Consider the following 19663-nt stretch of genomic DNA (forward strand, 5'->3'; position numbering starts at 1 on the left):
AGGGTTTAGGTATAAATAATAAAGGCCAACATAAGTACAACCTCCACCCCAAAGATTTCATACGACGTGTTTTTTTTTTTCTTTCTCTTTGTTAGAAAATTTTCTGTCGTCTGGCAAACAATGCACTGACCTTGGGTGGTTACAAGCGTTTTGTATTAAGCAAAGCTCCTCTATTAGTAATTTCTTCAAATCAACTAGTCAGAGTTGCTGGGCGGAAAGCTCGGCTAGAGATTTCTCGATCTCCGATAACTTTCCCTAGAGATCATCTCGGTGGGAAGCCAACGTCAAGTCGGTGGGAAGCCAACGTCAAGGCGGTGGAAAGTTGAGATATATTTCCATCATCCATAATACTACCAGATGATAGGACCCTTGCTTTTTTGACAAAGGGTTTTTTTTTTTTAAATTAAAATTTTGGACTAAGAGTTTGTTGTTCGTGATTCCAACTCGTGGAAATTTCAAAGGGAAATTCATTGTTGTGCACACAAGTAGAGGAAGAATTTGGAAAAGAAAAAGAAAAAGAAAAAGGGATGGTCGACTAGTGGCTAGGTCAAGATAGTTTAAAGAAATAGTGTTGGGAAGACAGTGTGATATAAAAAAAAAAGTATTGGGAAGTCTATGGAAATATATATGAATCTATAACAAAAGTTCATACAAAAATATGGAAGTCCATAATAAAAGCCTATACAAGTTTATTAAAAATTCGGGTAAAACCTATAGGAGTTGTACAATTCAAGGAAATTTGTCACTTAAAAAAAATCTTTCAAAATCGTATACAATCCCAATTGAATACAACCCCATTGTTAATTAAAATCGAAAGAGGGTATTTTAGTTACCTGGCCACTCCACCATACTTCCTAATTTGGGCTTAATTACAGTGGTTGGGGAAGATTTAGGGTTTCTTGAGTACTGTTTATTAACCTGAACATGTCTTCCAATTTGGCATGAGCTCCCAAACATTAAAAATGTGTCTGGCAGCTTCAAAAAAGCCAAAAAAAGAAGTCATATTGGTGTGTATCTACTTTCTGTTGCTAGAAATATCAACTAAACCAATGGTGTCTAGCATAATGGAAAATGACATTAACTAGTAGATTAGTGGTCTCAAATTTGAATTCTCATGACATTTTAGTAGTATGTGTGAAAAACACCCATCCTTTATAGTTTAGACTAGCACTTATAATCAAAAGCCCTTTTGCGACTTGTATTCAAAAACCAATCTTCGTCCTGCCATCCAAAGTCCAAACCTATACAAGACTCCTTTTACTAGTAAACAAAGCGTGCCCAAAAGGAAAAGAGAGACATCCGTCCAAGGCTGGAATAGGCCCTATACCATCCAACAAAGGAGAAAGTTCCTTAAATCAATGACTAATTGGGGACACCGGACTCTCCCTTGGATGAGAAGGAGCCAATATGGAACTTTACAATTTAGAAACCCAATGGGACTTTATCTTATCACTCACCCACAATAGGCCTGAAAATGGGGCTCTAATAGAGGAGCCCATTAAAAATTCTCTCGTCAGAATTTGAATTTTTTTGAAATATATATATATATATATATATATATATCCAAATTAAAAAAATTTGTATGAAACTAGGATAGTATTATTTTGCTATCCTCAACAAATTATAAATTGTCATGTGAAAAAGTTATCACACTTGACATAATATATTAGTCAAAAATAGCAAAATAGTGCTATCTCCATTTTACACAAAAGCGAAGATGCCATTAGCATCCCAAATGTTTCCCTTATTAGTTGCTAAAGAGATATGTAAAAGTGGTGATAGAGAGTGTCCCAAATTCTTCATGATAAATTTAAAAAAAAAATTATAATCTATAGTTTTTTTATATATATTTTTCTCTCTCTTCCAAATTCACTGCCAACAAATTGATGTGATTATTTTTCACCACCACAATAAAATATGTACATTTCTTTTTCCATGATTTAACTGGAGCACCATTTTGGGTTGCTTGTCTTGTTCCAAAAAAACAGTGAGTAGGCTCAGCAGCACAATGATGAAACCAGTGGACATTCATATAGATAGCAAAAGTGGAGAGGTGTTCGGTCCCAATTGAATTGATGATGAAAGGACTTTTACTTGACTTTATCCCAGTGCTGGAACCACACGTGACAATATATAGTACAACTTTATTATTATCTCCTGACCAGGTGACCAATTTACTGTTATTTCAAAATATCAGCACTGTTGAACTTTCCCACAATGGGGGCCAAATGCAGTGAAGTTCAAATCTCATGTAAATTTATCACTTAAAGCTTGATAGAAAAGAAATATCAACGGTTCTTGCAGCAGCAAGGCCACCGCGTCCTCTGATATAAAAAGGACAAGTGTCCTTCAAACTCCCGACTGCCAACTCAACAGACAAATTTTTATGTTAACTCTATCGTTTTGCCGCGTTTCTGCCCTGTCTCTGTAAGACTGTAACCAAAATATCTCCTGTTTTAAAAACTTGGGTTTTGTTTTGAACCAAAAAAAGAAGAAAAGAAAATGGCTGCTTTAAGATCAAGGCCATCGAATTATCACCAAACTTTGTGTTCATGTCACTGCAAACCCAGAATTTTCAATTACAATTTGAAGGTGAAAAATCAAAGGGTTGGGTTTATTGGGTTGGCTTGTTTGTGGCAAGGAATGGGAAAAAGAAAGAGAAGGTTAATGGAGGCCCAAGGGTTTGGTTGGGAGGGCCATGACTTGGGGGCATACGTTATTTCTGAGGAAGATATTAGATTTGTGGAGGCCCTGAGGGAAGTTCAGCCTTACGTTTTCTTAAACAGAGGCAGAACATTTGTTGTGGCCATAGCTGGGGAGATTGTTGATATCCCTATTTACTTCGATGCCCTACTGCAGGTACTCTCTCTCTGTCTCTCTCTCTCTCTACTTTCCAAGGTACGTACCAACTTGTCTTAGAGCTTATAATTAGGATCTGTCGGTCGGTGCATAATAAGCTTCTTTTCTATTAGCATTCATGAGATGATTAATGTGGAACAAAATTACATACTTTTACGTGGATTAATAACACTACGTTATAATTGTAACATTAAAAATTCTTTCAAATTATTAAATTAAGTTTAAAAACATGTGACTGTTGAGTCCAACATGTTAATAGCATTTCATAAACTCTTTTTTACCCATTCATGATGATCAAAACAAAAGACTTATTTCCTCCTTAAAATTTTAAAATTTCCTCTTGCTAACATCAATTGATAATAAGACTGTCCTAACCTAATAGACACAAGAAGCACCATGGGTACCGCAGCTTATCCTTCATCTTTAAGCCAACACAATTAACAAGTTGCAATTTAATTATAACTTGTGCCAGAAAGTCAAAACTGGATCAATTCTACTTCCAAAGAAATACACAACAAGAACACAAGTAGGTAAGACAGATTTGATGCTTGCATTTCCTATGGCTATAATTGGTTCTATATCATGTCTAAAAACAGTCATAAATTGATAAAATATCGATAAAAGAAGTATTAATTTCTTATCCTAATTGGTGATGAAACGACCTTACTGGAGAGATCAAAATTAACAATTTTCTTAACTTTCTTTGGTCCAAAAAGAGATTTCACATCTGCCTAAAGGCTAAGATGCAACAAGGAAAGCCCAAAGACCAAGTACAAGAAGAGATCTCATAATCAAATGATTATCTGAGGAAGCAAAGATTTAACAAAGATACAATTTTTCTTAACTTGGTCCAAAAAATAGAACAGATTCCAACTGAATTCTTATATGCCACTGGAATCTTGTAATCTAATTGAGCATCATTCTTTGTACCTTCTTCCATTATTATGGAGGATGGCTCAAACTTTATGGTACACTTTTCTCTTGGAGGATTACAGAGCATATTCCTTACCAATGCCTTGTAAACATTTGTCAAATTTACTCCACTCCATCCACAACTTACATTAGGATATATTAATAGCTAATTTTTCTCTCTCTATCCTAAGCAAGCATCAGAAACTTTAATGGTCCCATGAATTTTGCGTTAGATATTTCAGGGTTTTTCTTGTTTCTCCTTTTTCTTCAATCAAACAACCACTTGGGTATGTGAACAAAATTGAGGTGATAGTTGTGGTCCCTCCCCGTGATACATCCATTTCACCACCAAAGGCACAACTTTTTTAAATCACCTGTCCTATGAGGTACTGTTACTAAATACCTACACTAGTTTGAAGCTTTCTTGTAATGTGAGAACTTACGTGCAAAAAATGTCGTTGTGGCGATATTTTAAGTTAATTATGTATTGTCATGTAAGAAAGTTAAAACTTATGATAGTAGGTGATTAGTTTGAAATAAGATGTCATTGTGGCGATATCTCAAGTCAATCACGCACTGTCATATGAGAAAGTTAAAACTTATAACAATGATAACACAATGTGGCTAAGTATTTTCTCCTACAATGAAGGCCAAATGTAGTGACACATTCTCATGGTGTATATTTAATATGTCATGCAAACCAATGAGGTCACATATAGTGCTGCTGGTCATAAACTTCGAAACAAATCTTTAGGAAAAAGAAAATCACATGTAGACCTGACAGCTTGATGGAAATTACAGAAATGTTATGCAGAGCCTTCCCTTTCATCTGTGATCATAAAAGAGTCGAGACGTCTCTAACAAGTTCTCAGAAAATAGATTCTTAGGACTTCCCAGAGAATTACTATTTATGAAAATTATAGAGAGAGAGAGAGAGAGAGAGAGAGATGAGTTCCTTTTGATTTCACAATCTACAGTTCTTTGTTTCTTCAACAGCAAGTCCACTACTTTTTTTGGTTGATATAAAAAGGACAATATCTTTGCCCAGTTGCTTTACCAATCTCTCTACACCCTCCTCTTAACTCTGTCGTTTTGCCGCGTTTCTGCCCTGTCTTTGTGTTCCCCTGCAAGTTTACAGAATGGCTACTTTAAGATCACGGCCATGGAACTACCTTCAAAATTATATGTATGGTCCTAATCAAACTTGGTCTTCATGTCCCTGTAAACCCAAATTCTTCAATTACGGTTCGATCAAAGCGAAAATTCGAAGGGTTGGGGCTGTTGGGTTGGCTCCTCTGTGGCATGAAAGACGGAGAAGAGAAGGTTAATGGTGGTGGCTAAAGGGTATGATGGGTGGGAAAGGTCATGACTTTCAGCGATGTGTTTTTTCGGATGAAGACGAGAAGTTTGTGGAGGCCCTCCGGGAAGTTCAGCCTTATATTTTCTTGCACAGAGGCACTACATTTGTTGTGGTCATAGCAGGGGAGATTGTTGCTAGTCCTTACTTGTTGGATGCACTACTCCAGGTAATTGCAGCTTTTTCAATCTCTCTCGGTCTCTCTCTCACTCACTCAGCAGCACATATTTTGGGAAAGAATATTCTACGGTACTAAAATACAGTCATGTGATATTTTAAATTTACGTGTTATAATATGAGTAGGCTACGGATTTATAACATAGACACATTTCAGTTGTGTTCAAGTGGACATGGAAAGTTGTTAATCTGCAGCTCATTTAAGACGTTAATGGCGTGTATTAGTGTTAACAACTTAAGCTCCATTTTGGTTTTTACCACCCATGGATCAGTAACAGGGAAACAAGAAAAAAAAAAAAAAAAATCAAAGTAGGATGTGAGTCTGTGAGCAGAGCTACCAGTGTGTCCCACTGCCACAACACACCTTTATCTAACTTATTGGACTGCTGCAGTCACTCCATGAATCTTCAATGATGCACCATGGTAGTGACTAGGGGTGGGTATTTTAACCGAGGGCCGACTTAAGTTGAAAAAATAACTTGATTTTGACAAAATTTGGGTCCAAAAACTGACTCGAAACCGATCTAACCTAATTTATTCATTATGTTAGGCTTCTTAATTTTTTTTAAAATTTAAATTATTTCTTTATTAAGTACAAATAATAGTCTAAATTATATTGAAGGAGATTTCTCACACACACAAATATGATGCCGCGTATAATAGCCAAAACTCAGGATCTCATTCTCTATCATCTGTGGCCCCCTCCCTAATTTCTTACAAGACTTCTTGTTGGGCATATAAACCGCATATTCAAACAGGAATTAAACTTATCCAATCTTTTTGATTCATGATCTCACAATCTAACAAAATAATTAAAAATTAATATATTAATTTTACTAATTTTACAATAAGGGACATTTATTAGAGATAGTTTCTTTATAAATAAAAAAATTACATTAAAAGTAAAATCTAAAGAAAATTAAAATATTCTTCTTACATGCCGCGGATTTTATCGGTGCGGATTCTGGGGCCACAAAATCCGAACGACCGAAAAATAGTGAACTAGAGGGCGAGTATTCAAACGAAACTTCTGTGTGGGGCCCGCTTCGGCCATGGCGTCTTTCCAGTTTCACAGCACTCCACCCTGCAATTCCAGCATTTCTTTTTGAATTAGGTCAAGATTTCTGTGTCTGTCTGTGTGTCTCTTTCTATCAAACCACCAATGGCCGCCACGTACAGCTCTCTAGGAACTCACAGACGACTCGCCGCCATAACCACCAAGCTTCCCTCGCCCCGCCACTGTTCTCTAACCATCGCCGAAAGATCCTCGCGGCTAGCGATGGTGAATAACGGAAGAGCTGAGGGCAGGATGGGAATTTCGCTCAAGTGCAGCAATGCGTATGGCCCTGTGATTGAAGAGAGCGACAGCGATTGTGAGAAATACAATTGCATGGAGGACGAGCAGTTCGTGCGGTGGTTTCGGGAGGCTTGGCCCTACTTGTGGGCCCACCGCGGCGGCACCTTCGTGGTGATCATATCGGGTGAAATGGTTTCTAGCCCTCACTTGGGCCCAATTCTCAAGGCAGGTCCTCTGCCTTTCGTAATTTTCTCTTTAACTGTTTGGTTGCTGAGAAAATGCAACAAACAATGTCAATCGTGGAAAATAACATCTTTTTATTTCATCTCTATTGTTAGACTAGCGAGCCGCCTTTTCGTTTAAGCAAACGTCTTTTTTGTTATGATTTTCCCTTGCAATCGCTATCGTATATTTATTTATATATTGGGTTTTGTGCAGGATATAGCTTTTCTCCATCACCTGGGGATCAGGTTTGTTCTTGTGCCAGGGACCCATGTGCAAATTGATGAACTTTTGGCTGAGAGGGGTGAGTGTTTTATTGTATGCGTTTCTTCTTAATGTATATTCTCAATAAGCATGGTATCCTAGAGTGTAGCACAAGATGTAATTTTGTTAGTTTGTTAAAATTCTTTATGTCCTTGGAATTATTGGTATTATTTTTTGGTTGGGCTTTAGGAGGAGAAGATTAAGTTCTGACTGTGTCACTGTAATTATTTTTATTTTTTTGTTAAGCCATTTGAAGTGCTATAAGGCTGCAACTAAGCAGGTACATGTTAGTTGTTACTTGTTGCAGGAAAGAAGCCAAAGTTTGTTGGTCCGTACAGGGTGACCGACTCAGACTCTCTAACAGCTGCGAAGGAAGCGGCTGGGGCGATATCTGTGATGATAGAGGCAAAGCTTTCTCCAGGACCCTCCATATGCAATATTCGTCGACATGGTGACAGTAGTCGATTGCATGAAGTTGGTGTCAGTGTAGAGAGTGGTAACTTTCTTGCAGCCAAGGTAAGAATCTTTCTCTTTCAAAGGCAACATTAATTACTCAGTTGCCTGCTTGAGTTTCAATAGTTACCAAATTCTTAAAAGTTTTGCTGTTGTTTTGTTTTGCAGAGAAGAGGAGTCGTTGCAGGTGTTGATTATGGGGCAACAGGTGAAGTCAAGAAAGTTGATGTTTCTCGCATGCGTAAGAGGCTCAATGATGATTGTATTGTGATTTTGAGCAACCTGGGTTATTCCAGCTCTGGAGAAGTTTTAAATTGCAAGTATGCTATGTAGACATAACTTCTAATATTTTTTTATTTTTTATTTTTTGGTCTCTCAAATAAAAAGTTTACACAATGCTTATTATCTGCTCCAATTATTCTTATATATAGTGTAGTGCATAGTAGCTGATGATTTATGCTGTTATGAATTTCAGCACATATGAAGTTGCAACAGCTTGTGCCTTGGCTATCGAAGCAGATAAACTTATCTGCATAATAGATGGCCCAATTCTTGATGAGAGTGGACGCCTTATTCGCTTCTTGACTCTTGAAGAAGCAGACATGTTGATTCGTAGGCGTGCTAAGCAAAGTGAGATAGCAGCTAGTTATGTGAAAGCTGTTGATGAAGAAAATCTGTCTGGGCTTGGACATGATGATCCTAATGCTACTCAACAGAATGGAAATGCTCTCAAAGGAAGGTACACCACAATGTTTCACAATGGTGTCGGCTTTGACAATGGGAGTGGCTTGTGGTCGGGTGAACAAGGTTTTGCTATTGGAGGTCATGAGCGGCAAAGTCGATTAAATGGTTACCTTTCCGAATTGGCTGCTGCAGCCTTTGTTTGCAGGGTAAGCCCAGAATATACCCCCTTTTTGTTTCTGGTTTATGAACTTCACTAACTATGATTGTTGAAGGAATTTTTTCCCCCAAAACTTTCTTGGAGTTGTAAGGATGTTTTACTTATGTTTTTTAGCCTCTATTTGGCTAAATTGCAATCTAATCAAAAGTTGAGAGGTTTCAGAGCTTACTTTTGATACAGATATATATATTATATTTCAAAATCCAAATTTTGAATCACCATCAACAAAAAATTCTTTCATATTGTTCATAAACGTGAGCTTTTCCAATGCAAGTCAACAAAATTGACCAATTGCTGATTTACACTTCAATATGTGCGTGCACACATATAACTATGAGATTGGACCTGAGATTGAAACTCTCAGGTCTAAGGAGACCACATCACAATCTGCGCCTGCATAGTTTGAAGTTTCAGCTGCTTTATATGTTGAGTCTCAAGAACTCAGCCACTGGTAGTTTCTGATTTATTTCCAGGGAGGTGTTCAAAGAGTTCATCTGTTAGATGGCACGAAAGGGGGAGTTTTATTGTTGGAATTGTTTAAAAGAGACGGAATGGGGACTATGGTGGCTAGGTATGCTATTTTTTGCAATAGATGTCTCCGAATTTTTGTGTACTTTGGTGGCTTTCTGATGTCAGATGCTGATCAACTATATGGTGATGATAAGCTATGCTGAGAGTCCCCTGATTGCTAGGCTTTTTATCCTTGATGTGATTATCTTCTATTTACATTTTCCTGGTTGATGCTTATTTCTAATTTTGTGCCTGGTCAGCATTTTAGTGGAATTCCAAGTGGCATTCTTCAAACCACGCTACAGTTATAAAGTCATTTGGTAGAACTGTACGAGTTATTGGATCCCATTTTGGTCTCATCCTGCTTGGTTTGGGCATAAAGTTTAAGTAGTAACCATTCCTGGATTTATATTTATCTTTTGTATCTTCAAATCACTAGTTCAAGCATTTTTTTGGGCCAAAGAATTCTCATCGTCATGGCTAATCATGCTAGGATTGGATACTAGGTATATGGGGCTAGCTTCTTGGTTTCAATTAAAGTCTAGCTTCAAGAATGACTTTACAACAATTATGAAGGATAAAAAGTTATAGTTCTAAATATGCATAAGTTTTCCTCCATCTATCCACTCACTTGTGCATTAAATGTTATTTTTAGTGACCTTTATGAAGGAACCCGGATGGCGAGGGTATCAGACCTCTCTGGAATAAGACAAATTATACTACCGTTAGAAGCATCTGGCACATTGGTTCCGAGAAGTGATGAAGAGGTTTGAATTGAAAACTGATCAGGATTCTTTTTGTAATGTTTTCTTAAATTGAATTGAATTTTGTGCATTCATTTTTATTTGTTCGATAGCTACTTCAAGCTTTGGATTCCTTCATTGTGGTGGAAAGAGAAGGCCAGATCATTGCATGTGCTGCTCTTTTTCCTTTCCAAGAGGATAGATGTGCAGAGGTTGCTGCTATTGCAGTTTCTCCTGATTGTCGCGGTCAAGGGCAGGGAGATAAGTTACTCGGTAACATACTGTGCAAACTTGAATAAGCATGGATATAGCTATGCACTTGTTGCTTCTGTTTTTTCTTTTTATAATTTTAATGCACGTTACTGGCCATATTTTCTGCGTGAACTTTTTGAAAGGGTTTAATTTATTAACAGTAGCTGCAGTACCATTGAAGTAAGTTCTGAAAATATGCATTTGTTCTCTTCCTCACTGATGCACCTCAAATGATTCTACTGTTCTTACGGGAAAATAAAATGTTTGTACCGTTTCTGAAAAGTTCCACCTTTTTTTGGGTAGTGATATAATATATTCTTCAAAAGTTGCATTACATATAGAAATAGATTTACATAAATAGGATGAAATATCAGTAACAGTTCAGGGCGCACATCTCTGGCCTCAGCTACATACCATCTTTTCTTTTTCTGTTTTGCTACTGAACATCTTGGATTCATTTAATCCAAGATGTTTTGCAACTGAAATTTGGAACCCAATTGAAAAAAAGAAAAAAAAGAGAGAAGAATTTGACATAATGCCAATTGACCACGGTCATTCCTAGTAAGAGGTTCTGCTGAGTTCGTGTTAAAAACGAATTCTTTGTTTATTTAAATTATTTGTATATCTACCAACTATATTCTCCTTACATGTGCACTCGATAATTTCTTAGAATTTTAATATCTGCAGATTACATCGAGAAGAAGGCATCTTCTCTTGGATTGGTGAAGCTTTTCTTGCTTACAACCCGCACTGCAGATTGGTTAGTTCCTACTACTTGAAATACATGCTATATACGCTAATAGATAGTTCACTAGTTAATGGAGGATCGTTGCAGATTCTTTTATATGGAGGAAAAAAAAAACTGTAATGTAGTTCAGGTTTTTGGTTGAGGAATCAGTCCCATTTGTTGTAGTTATGTGGATGGTTAAAACTTACTAAGGTTTGTAGCCAGGAAGTCATCATCCGTGGACACAAATTGTGGAGGGTTAGAGATGGCTAGTGTGCATATTTCTTAGGGTTTATGGTGGTGCTTCATGTCCTTTTTTTTTTTTTTTTTTTTGGGAAGAAAAATAAATGGTTCAAAGATCAGTATTGAAGAATGACGCCTGTTGTTTGTCACACAGGTTTGTGAGACGCGGTTTTTCAGAATGTTCAATTGAATCGATACCAGAGAAGCGTCGGAGGAAAATTAATCTGTCTCGTAAATCCAAGTATTATTCGAAGCAGTTGTTACCTGATACTAGTGGAATTACTGTTAATAGGGCGTTCACTTGAGGTTAAGAATGATGCTGGCAACTCCCCCTCAGGGGGTTAGCAGCTGAATTATGGAAGTGTTTTTGAGTTGCAAGTTTTGTATCTTGACTAGAAGTCTGGAATAATTTAATAGGGCGTTTCACTTGAGGTTAAAAATGATGCTGGCAACTTCCCTTCCGGGGTTTAGCAGCTGAATTATGGAAGTGTTTTTGAGTTGCGAGTTTTGTATCTTGACTAGAAGTCTGGAATAATGCAAAATATGATTTATCCTAATTGTCTATATTAAAAACGTAAAAAAGAGGCAGTGGGTTTGTGGTATTATTCATGCTTATGATGGGGATTGGGTCAGTGGGTTTGCTGCGAACCTAGGGAAAGGACAGATCCTAGAGGCTGAAGTTTTGTGGGGGTTTTTTTTGGGTTGAAGCTTGCGATTGACAAAGGTATTAGAAACCTTGTGGTACAAATGGATTCTGCTACTGTTCACTTTATTCAGAAGCCTTCTTTGCTTGCTCATCATCCCCTTGCTGCTCCTCTCTAGTTGTTGTGAGATGATGAACCACATTGGTAACTGCTCGGTCTTCCATGTTTACAGGAAGAATGGGGTAGCTGATTATTTAGCCAACTGGAGTTATAATTTCGATTTGGGGCTTTGTGTGTTCTAGTCTGCTCCTACTTGGATTGTTTCAAAACTTCTTGATGACTTGCTGGCTGTCCCTAGAACTCGGATGGTTTGTTTAAACCATTCTGAGTAGTTTGTTTTGTTTGGGGTTTTATCCCCCCATTTCACTAAAAAATAAACCGGAAAAAAGAGAGTTGGATTTGATTCATTATAAAGCTGCTGCTATAACTCGAATCTGGAAAAAAATCAGAGTTGCCATAATTTCTTTGTTGAAGATAGCCTGGCTACGTGGATATTGTTTGTATGTAGAGTAATGCAGGGGCATCGAAGCAAATTTCACATTTCTTTGTTTCTGTAGTCTTAATTATTTCTCACCAGTAAAATGGTAAAACTTATTATATGGTATTAGAACACAACTAAAAGGGGAAATTTTTTATGTGGTATTGGAACACTGTCGCGTGGTATAATGATAAAAAAAAAAAGGGAAAAGGGAGGGAAATAACAGAATTTTGAACTGCATAACCACATTGTAAGCGAAGTTATCCATTCTAATGCATTTCTCCAATGGGGATAGAAGATACATAAAGGGAATACAATGAAATACGATGCAGGAATACGAAAATTGTATATAAAAAAAAAAAACAATCGATGGATGCAGGAAATACATATGTAACGTCATCTAATAGACGAGATACTTCACAGCATGAATCCCGTTTATTATCATAATCAAAGAGTTTCATTTGGATCAAGTGACTTGTTCAATGAAATATGAGAGGAAACTGCAAGTTCTGTTGCACAATTTCCCTCTTGAGACAGAACCAAGAAACAAAATCATCGAAACAAAATCAAGCCTCCTCAGTTTTAGGGAGGCCCTTGAACTTGAAGTTGTCTGCATACGCCTTCACCTGAAACAGGAAATACAGTTAGATACGTTCTAAAATTCAAGGGAGAAAAAAAAAACCAAATTATTATATAGAAAATAATCATTTTGTGCAGAAAACATTCCAAGAATGCAAAAGGGAATTTAAAAAAAAGGCCTAATAGAAGATAAAAAAAGATCCAGAGGAAGCTGGTCACCAACTAAGAAAATTTCCATCTTTTCTTTAACATATTCCGCGAAAAGAGGGAAGTAGCCAATTTCCAACTACTAAACTTGCAATGGACTACACCACCCACATTTCTACAGAAAAAAATTCTCTACTATTCCATACACAAAGCTTGTGCCAAACAAATTTGATCTGTTTGGCCAAGAAGGTAACCATGGCATGAATTGGCAGAAAGAAAATGAGAGAGAACTGTATAACTTCAATTAAACATTTCGTTTAGGAAAATGATCACTTAAGGTGGCTAAAAATCAATGGAGCCAGAAACTAAATTTTTTATACAGGTCCTTCAGGAAAAAGCAAAAAGCAAAAAAGAAGGAAAAGGAAAAGAAACTGTTATCACATGAGAGTGGAAATAGCTTCAGAAAATATGAAGAAAGAATCACATACCCTCAATAATGGCGTTTGCCGCTTTTTAACCTACAGATGAGTTCAAGAACTGTCGTTAATAGGTCAAAGGGAAGTCAAAGTTTAAAATTTAGAGATAAAAGAACTTGCTCCCATCATAAAAAAAATGATCTGTTCTGAAAGTAAACTAACAGTTATAGTGCTGCTAGTCTTCTCCAATAACAAGATATGCAAGCACAAAACCATTTAGAGCTGGAAGGTAATATCTGTAATTGACTGGATATATCATATATGCCTAGCCCTATTTCCCCCTTTTGGAGGATGAATATATGCCTAAGTTCTCAAGAAGCGCAATGAAGGCCTAAAATGGTCAGTTTCTGTTTGTGTTATACCAAAAAGAACTCGGACAAAGTGAGGACAACTGCATGAAAGTCAAGCACAAGCTGGGAAAAACTACGAAAGACAAGGAAATTCATTTTAGCAGCATAAAGAAAACAAATAATACATACCACATAATCCCAACCATGTCTCTCTGCAAAGGACTTTGCAGCTTCTTCGCTGTCAAAACCCAGTGTTGAATCGCCAACATGGGCATACGGGTCACCAGTTGAAGTCCAGCCCATCAATGGATTCTCCCACCTACAAACATATCATGAAGAGGAGCTATTAATCATCTAATTGTGGTAACAAAATAATCATTGAATAATTAAGTGAGAACAAAAATAAGTTTATTTCAAGGCTTGACTGAGAGAAGACTTGAAATATCAGAGTCCAAGAAAGACACCACCTAGCTAAAGCAACACAATTTTCAGGTTTTACAGTAGGAATGCTCAAAAAAGGTTCAAATTTTGAAAGAAGTGTTATCAACAAACAGAGATTCACTGATAATCTGAAATCATTAGCTGGTTATTATTGTAATTTATTCTGTATAAAAAATAAGTAACTTCATCTGATATCAAATTTAACAAGATTAGTATAAGTCTTGTCACAGTGCACAATTCAACATGAAATCATTATCATAAGTATCACTTCCAACGCAAAATTCACATTGTTCAGCGAAAAATCCAGGTGCACAATATTACACTTAGTAGAAACTACATAATATAAAACCTATCTACCCACTAAGAACCACAGCAGAAGATACAACACAGAAAACTACTATAATCAAAAGCAAATCCAAAGTCTATAACCACGAACACAAATCTCTTTCATTAGGAACTATGACAATGAAAAAAGCCATACTTTTGTGTGGACACAAAGTTGATTTTCCACTTCCCAACTTTTCCTGATCCTTGCTGACTCGCAGTTCTTGCAGGTGAGTATATTACAACCTGTCATGCAAACATATAAATTCCCAGCCAAGATCAATTTAAAGTAGAAAAATACTTGGTAACCATGTAAAGCTTGTGGCTTTCAATAAAAAATAACAAACAGAAAGTCCAAGCCTCAAAATTTCTATTTTCATACAAACTAATGAATTGGACATATGTCCAGTACCCTAAGTCGATTGATAAACCAAAACTCCAATTGGGTTATGCGCTCCCCTTGATAAATTACTTGAAAATTATGAAAAGAATCCAAATTGAATTTCAGAATGAAAACGAAAAGGATCGTACCCTCCTGCGAAGATGCTCATCTGGAATGCCAGAGACCTTCCCGATCTCGCCGGGCATGTACTCAACCAAAGCGTCGGCCGAGAATGGTCTGGACCCTGAGGCAACCGAGGTTCGGAGAAGACGAGCATGGCTCGATAAGCGTTGCAGAGAGCTCGCCATCGCCAGTTAAACGAATCAAACGGAAGAACCAAACTCGCGCGCCCTGTGAAATGTAAAATGGCAGCTGAACAACGAACACAAAAATGAAAATAGAATGTTTTATTGACAGTGTTGTGTTGTCTTTCAACTATTTTGATAAAAATTGCTGCTTCACTCCTTTAGTTTTCAGTATACAGAAACTACCCATAGCTTTATTGAATGGTTGTATTTATGGGTACCCCAACATTATTTTGAAAATGCTTGTGGCATGTTTGTGACTGTTTTTTCACAACTAAAAGCCTTTCTTTATGGTACAGAAAACTTATAAGTGGTTATGAATTACAAAAGTTTTTTTTGGATTTAATAAAAATGTCAACATTCTTCTAATCGAAGCGCTTCTTCTTAAAAAGTGCACATCAGCATGAGTGTTTTTATAAAATATTCTCTCATTCTTACAACTTTATATGGCCCAATAACATCACATTTGCAACTTATTTTGACCAAATTTATTGGGTTCCTATTTTTTAAAAATAATTAATTAATTTTTTAATAACTTTTATACACATAACACAAAATTTACATCAATTAAAATGTGGGACTTATGTTTGTCATGTCATCAAATAACAGAAATGTAACATTGCGTACGACATCGCAATGTCTTAAAGATCATATACCAAACCAAATCAACGCATGGTGCAAACTTGGATGGTATAAAAATGTGATTTGATAAAAGAACTAACACCAACAAAAAAAAAATTATAGGGGTGTAAACCCACACACTGTGGAAACCCGGGGGTCTAAACTTAATTTCCAGAAACTGAAGATCCATTGGTATTCCCTTAGCATTTACCATTTGGTAGGTCCCATCCCCGCAGGTCCGTCTGTCCATCTCTCAAAAGGAAAGGCCGAGGCACACAAATCCAATGGAACTTAACAATTTCTTCTTCTAATATTCATTTTCAGACAATATCTATCTACACTTGAAGAACAAACAAAATAATATATAAACTCCGCAAAATTCCCAATTTTCGAACTTTCGAATAATTGAATCATTCTCGGTTGCCCACATTTCCGGTCAGCTTCTCAGTAATTTTCTCCGATCCGGTACACCTCTGCTACCCATCTCTCTTTTTTATTTTTAGTTTATGTTTATCTGCGACTTGCCATAATTTCAAAATTTAAAATTTCACACTCAATTTATTAAAGGAATGATGAGCTTTCGTTTCTGTTATTTTTGGGTGCAGGATTTGCCGATATGCATTGCCAATTCATTTCATGGATTTGATGTGAATTTGCTTAGGTGAGGGACTTGAAATTAAACTTCATTTACAAATTCAGAATTTCATTTGATTTACACAAAAATGAGAAGATACAATTGAGGATAGCTTAATATGATCAAGTTTTAAGCTTGTAATTGAAATTTTGTTGGATACCCAATTGGAAAATGTGTTGCTTTTTTGTGTGAGTGCATTGATAGCTTGTGTGAGCATATATAGGCACTCTCTGAGTCAAAATTTGAACTTGAACATGTGGTGCTTTTTCAAGTAATGGAATGTAAGTTAGTGAGGAATTCAATTCAAGGTAACCTAAAGCAGGGCTTTTAAATTTGCTTTTTTTGTTTTTTGTTTTCTTTTGAGAGAAGGGGGAGGTGAAATTACGGTAAAATGCAATTTTGTTGGTCTCTTAAGCATTTGATCATCTATGAAGTGCTGACAGGGTGCAGAACTTAACTGGGCAGATATCCTTCTGGAAAATTTTTGGACTTTGGTTGATGGGTGCTCCTAAGCAGAAGTGGACTGCAGAAGAAGAAGCAGCCCTTAAAGCTGGAGTACTTAAACACGGGGCAGGCAAATGGCGCACAATACTCACAGATCCAGAGTTCAATTCTATCTTGCATCTGCGTTCAAATGTTGATCTCAAGGTATCCATTTTCAAAACTTTAGCTTAGCGGATGTTGTCAAGCTACTATGGAAGAAAATAGGATTGGAGGGTTTATTATTTGATCTGGTTAAGTGCTTCTGTTTGTTGCACCCTAAAACTGTACTTTACAGCTTCGTGCTTGATTTGGCTGCCAATATTAGATTTTGTGTTTTTGTTTATTCATGTTTGTAGTTGTTTCCTTGGATAGGACAAGTGGAGAAATATAAACGTGACCGCAATATGGGGGTCTAGACAGAAGGCTAAGCTTGCACTTAAAAGGAACCTACCAAATCCCAAACATGATAATAACCCTTTGGCCGTGAGCACTGTGATTCAAAGTCATGAAGAAATTGTTGATGCTAAGCCTCTTGCCATTTCTGGTGGAAAATTGCAGACTACTGAATCAAAACAACCAATTGCCAGGTTAGATCACCTCTGGTTATATGGATATTGTTGACTTTACTTCTTTCATTCTACGACAATAATTGGATCTGAAAACTCTTGAAGTAATTGGATATCGATTAAATAACCGGTTAGCACTAAGTGAAGACTATCAACGTGGTTGATACATGAGGATGTTCTGCGTACTATTTTGTGTGGCAATCTTATGATTGAGTTAATTCCTCCTACATTTACAAAAATAGATTCCAATAAGAGTCCATATCTCGTCCTTAATTTAAAATGGACAAAAATATTATAGTGATGTCATGCTATCATCTTTTTCTTAACATGGTTATTGACTGGTTCTATTGGAAACTCCTCTGGTTGGTTGTAGGTTGGATCACCTTATATTAGAGGCTATTACAAATCTGAAGGAGCTAGGGGGTTCTGACAGAGCTGCCATTGCTATGTACATAGAGGTATATATATACATTTTATGAATTCTTCGAGCATAGTTTTGGAAAGCTTTCCTCATATTTGCTGTATTATTTATTATTTTGTTTTCAATCTCAACTTGCTGGGATTTGAAACTCTTAACATATTGCTATACGTCAATAACTTATTTACTTGATCTTTGTCAGTCTTTTCAATAACAATGACAAAATTTCACCCAACTGGACAAATCAATGGAAAACTGGGAGCGTGTGTTGTATGTGTATTTGTTATGTTGCTTTGTTGTCTTTGGAGACATTTTGACGTATCATTTTTATGTCGTAGGAGCAATATTGGGCGCCTCCAAACCTTAAAAAGCTACTCTCATCAAAATTAAAGCATATGGTCGCCAACGGAAAACTGATTAAGGTAATTAGTCTCTCAAGTTTAGATATCTTAGAGTACATTTACTGTAGTATGTGTGGACTGGACTGAGATCTCATTTATCTAATTGAATGAAAAAAAGCCTGCAAGCTTGCAAATTGGTCCATTTCAATATTTGTTAGATTTTTAAATACTGAAGCTCTATTTAATATGACAGAGATATTTAGGTGATAAGACTGACAATTACGGATAATTAGGACTTAAGAATATTGGTATGTGTACTAAGGTACTTAATGGGAGAGAAGTTTATGATAAGGAATATATATCTCAGGAATGGATCTTATTTTTTGGTCTGTGTGTTGAAGGTAAAGCATAGATACAGAATTGCACCAAGTTCAGCTTCTTCTGAAAAAAGAAGAAGCTCTTCAATGTTGCTCTTGGAGGGAAAGCAGAAGGATTCTTCAAGAGCGGATAAGAGCAATGTCAACATTCTTACTAAATCTCAAGTGGATGCAGATCTAAGCAAGATGAGAAGCATGACTGCACAAGAGGCTGCTGCTGCTGCTGCCCAGGCAGTTGCAGAAGCAGAAGCTGCCATTGCAGCAGCTGAAGAAGCAGCAAGGGAGGCAGAGGCGGCAGAAGCTGAAGCAGAAGCAGCACAAGTTTTTGCCAAAGCAGCAATGAAAGCATTGAAATGTAGAAGACTTGGTAAAGTTCTCTTATGCGATTTCACATCATATGTTGAACTTTAACATACAATGTCAATATACTCCATGAGTTTTTCTTTTAAGATGCTATCCTTGCATCCTGTGAACTTGAATTTTGAGAGAGCTTGGCCAATATTTGGACACATGCAGCCCCTACTTAAAGGTGGTAGTTGCTCTGTGTAATGTCCCGGCCAATGCTTATTGTGCAGATGAATTTTTCTTCTACTATTTGTTGTGATTTAAGTTCAAAAAATATATTTTTCATGCTAAAATACTTCAAGATTCATAATTTCTCGCTTATATTATCATATAAGGGATTCATGTAAATCTATATGGAGATTTATTTTGGTAAAGCTTCATCTAATGCTCCTATCCATGCCTTTTTATACTTGTAATTCCTATTGACATCTTTGCAAATTTTTGCAGACCTTGACATGAAACTCGCACATGGGTAACTCCTTTTTGAGCAAGAACTGTGAATGGAACAACGATATGCTGGTGCAGCAATGGCTTCATGTGTCAGTTAGTGTAAATAGGTTGTGTTTGTAAATCTGGGACACGAGAGCTCCATCTGTGAATTTCCTTTTTTAACATTTCCAGGTATCATTTTGTACGGAGCTTATTAGGTGTTCTGATATTCAGAATTAAACAATGAGGTAAATGAGTAAAAACTGAAGGAAAGAGAGATTTTGCATGCCAAGGTAGATAAAAGTACGCTTTGCAATTGTCGCTGTCATTTGATTGAAGAGAAAAAGTGCTAGGGCAAATGTACTTCAATTTTTTCATGGCCATCTCTCTCTCTCTCTCTCTCTCT

The 19663-nt window shown here is 36.7% G+C and overlaps 3 protein-coding genes across 7 annotated transcripts; 2 read left to right on the forward strand and 1 right to left on the reverse strand.

Moving 5' to 3' along the window:
• On the forward strand, positions 4882 to 11474 carry LOC18775099 (probable amino-acid acetyltransferase NAGS2, chloroplastic). Of its 2 annotated transcripts, none has more exons than XM_020565569.1 (10): positions 4882 to 5297; positions 7041 to 7128; positions 7396 to 7604; positions 7710 to 7861; positions 8017 to 8431; positions 8916 to 9013; positions 9608 to 9719; positions 9809 to 9968; positions 10635 to 10707; positions 11072 to 11474. In XM_020565569.1, exons 1-10 carry the CDS (start codon positions 5118 to 5120, stop codon positions 11220 to 11222), a joined length of 1638 nt encoding a protein of 545 aa, XP_020421158.1. In that variant the 5' UTR covers positions 4882 to 5117; the 3' UTR covers positions 11223 to 11474. The 2 variants fall into 2 exon arrangements, with proteins under 2 accessions (XP_020421158.1, XP_020421157.1); XM_020565568.1 differs by lacking the exon at positions 4882 to 5297 and adding an exon at positions 6205 to 6827.
• Positions 12348 to 15311, reverse strand: LOC18774044 (NADH dehydrogenase [ubiquinone] iron-sulfur protein 4, mitochondrial). The gene is made up of 5 exons (XM_007206006.2): positions 14888 to 15311; positions 14514 to 14602; positions 13781 to 13910; positions 13314 to 13343; positions 12348 to 12725 (listed from the first exon to the last, which is right to left on the reverse strand). Exons 1-5 carry the CDS (start codon positions 15044 to 15046, stop codon positions 12666 to 12668), a joined length of 468 nt encoding a protein of 155 aa, XP_007206068.1. The 5' UTR covers positions 15047 to 15311; the 3' UTR covers positions 12348 to 12665.
• LOC18772994 (telomere repeat-binding factor 2) lies at positions 15903 to 19573 on the forward strand. 4 transcript variants are annotated; one of them, XM_020565462.1, is made up of 8 exons: positions 15903 to 16129; positions 16270 to 16325; positions 16733 to 16946; positions 17154 to 17368; positions 17721 to 17805; positions 18104 to 18187; positions 18508 to 18850; positions 19276 to 19573. In XM_020565462.1, the coding sequence occupies exons 3-8, from the start codon at positions 16797 to 16799 to the stop codon at positions 19302 to 19304; spliced, it is 906 nt and encodes a 301-aa protein (XP_020421051.1). In that variant the 5' UTR covers positions 15903 to 16129; positions 16270 to 16325; positions 16733 to 16796; the 3' UTR covers positions 19305 to 19573. The 4 variants fall into 4 exon arrangements, with proteins under 4 accessions (XP_020421051.1, XP_020421050.1, XP_020421052.1 ...); XM_020565461.1 differs by having other exon boundaries at positions 16742 to 16946; XM_020565463.1 differs by having other exon boundaries at positions 16749 to 16946.

Source organism: Prunus persica, chromosome G6 (genome assembly GCF_000346465.2).
Source record: "Prunus persica cultivar Lovell chromosome G6, Prunus_persica_NCBIv2, whole genome shotgun sequence".
Classification (NCBI taxonomy): Eukaryota; Viridiplantae; Streptophyta; class Magnoliopsida; order Rosales; family Rosaceae; genus Prunus; species Prunus persica.

Excerpts from the sequence above, each read along its gene's own strand:
- LOC18775099 (XM_020565568.1), top strand. The coding sequence starts at position 6,468 with ATGGCCGCCACGTACAGCTCTCTAGGAACTCACAGACGACTCGCCGCC. Across the intron at positions 7,129-7,395 it reads TGAACTTTTGGCTGAGAGGG|GAAAGAAGCCAAAGTTTGTT; the intron begins GTGAGTGTTTTA and ends TACTTGTTGCAG. Across the intron at positions 8,432-8,915 it reads CTGCAGCCTTTGTTTGCAGG|GGAGGTGTTCAAAGAGTTCA; the intron begins GTAAGCCCAGAA and ends ATTTATTTCCAG.
- LOC18774044 (XM_007206006.2), bottom strand. The coding sequence starts at position 15,046 with ATGGCGAGCTCTCTGCAACGCTTATCGAGCCATGCTCGTCTTCTCCGA. Across the intron at positions 14,603-14,887 it reads ATGAGCATCTTCGCAGGAGG|GTTGTAATATACTCACCTGC; the intron begins GTACGATCCTTT and ends TTTGCATGACAG. Across the intron at positions 12,726-13,313 it reads GGCAAACGCCATTATTGAGG|GTGAAGGCGTATGCAGACAA; the intron begins GTATGTGATTCT and ends TTCCTGTTTCAG.
- LOC18772994 (XM_020565462.1), top strand. The coding sequence starts at position 16,797 with ATGGGTGCTCCTAAGCAGAAGTGGACTGCAGAAGAAGAAGCAGCCCTT. Across the intron at positions 17,806-18,103 it reads CCATTGCTATGTACATAGAG|GAGCAATATTGGGCGCCTCC; the intron begins GTATATATATAC and ends TTTATGTCGTAG. Across the intron at positions 18,188-18,507 it reads CCAACGGAAAACTGATTAAG|GTAAAGCATAGATACAGAAT; the intron begins GTAATTAGTCTC and ends TGTGTGTTGAAG.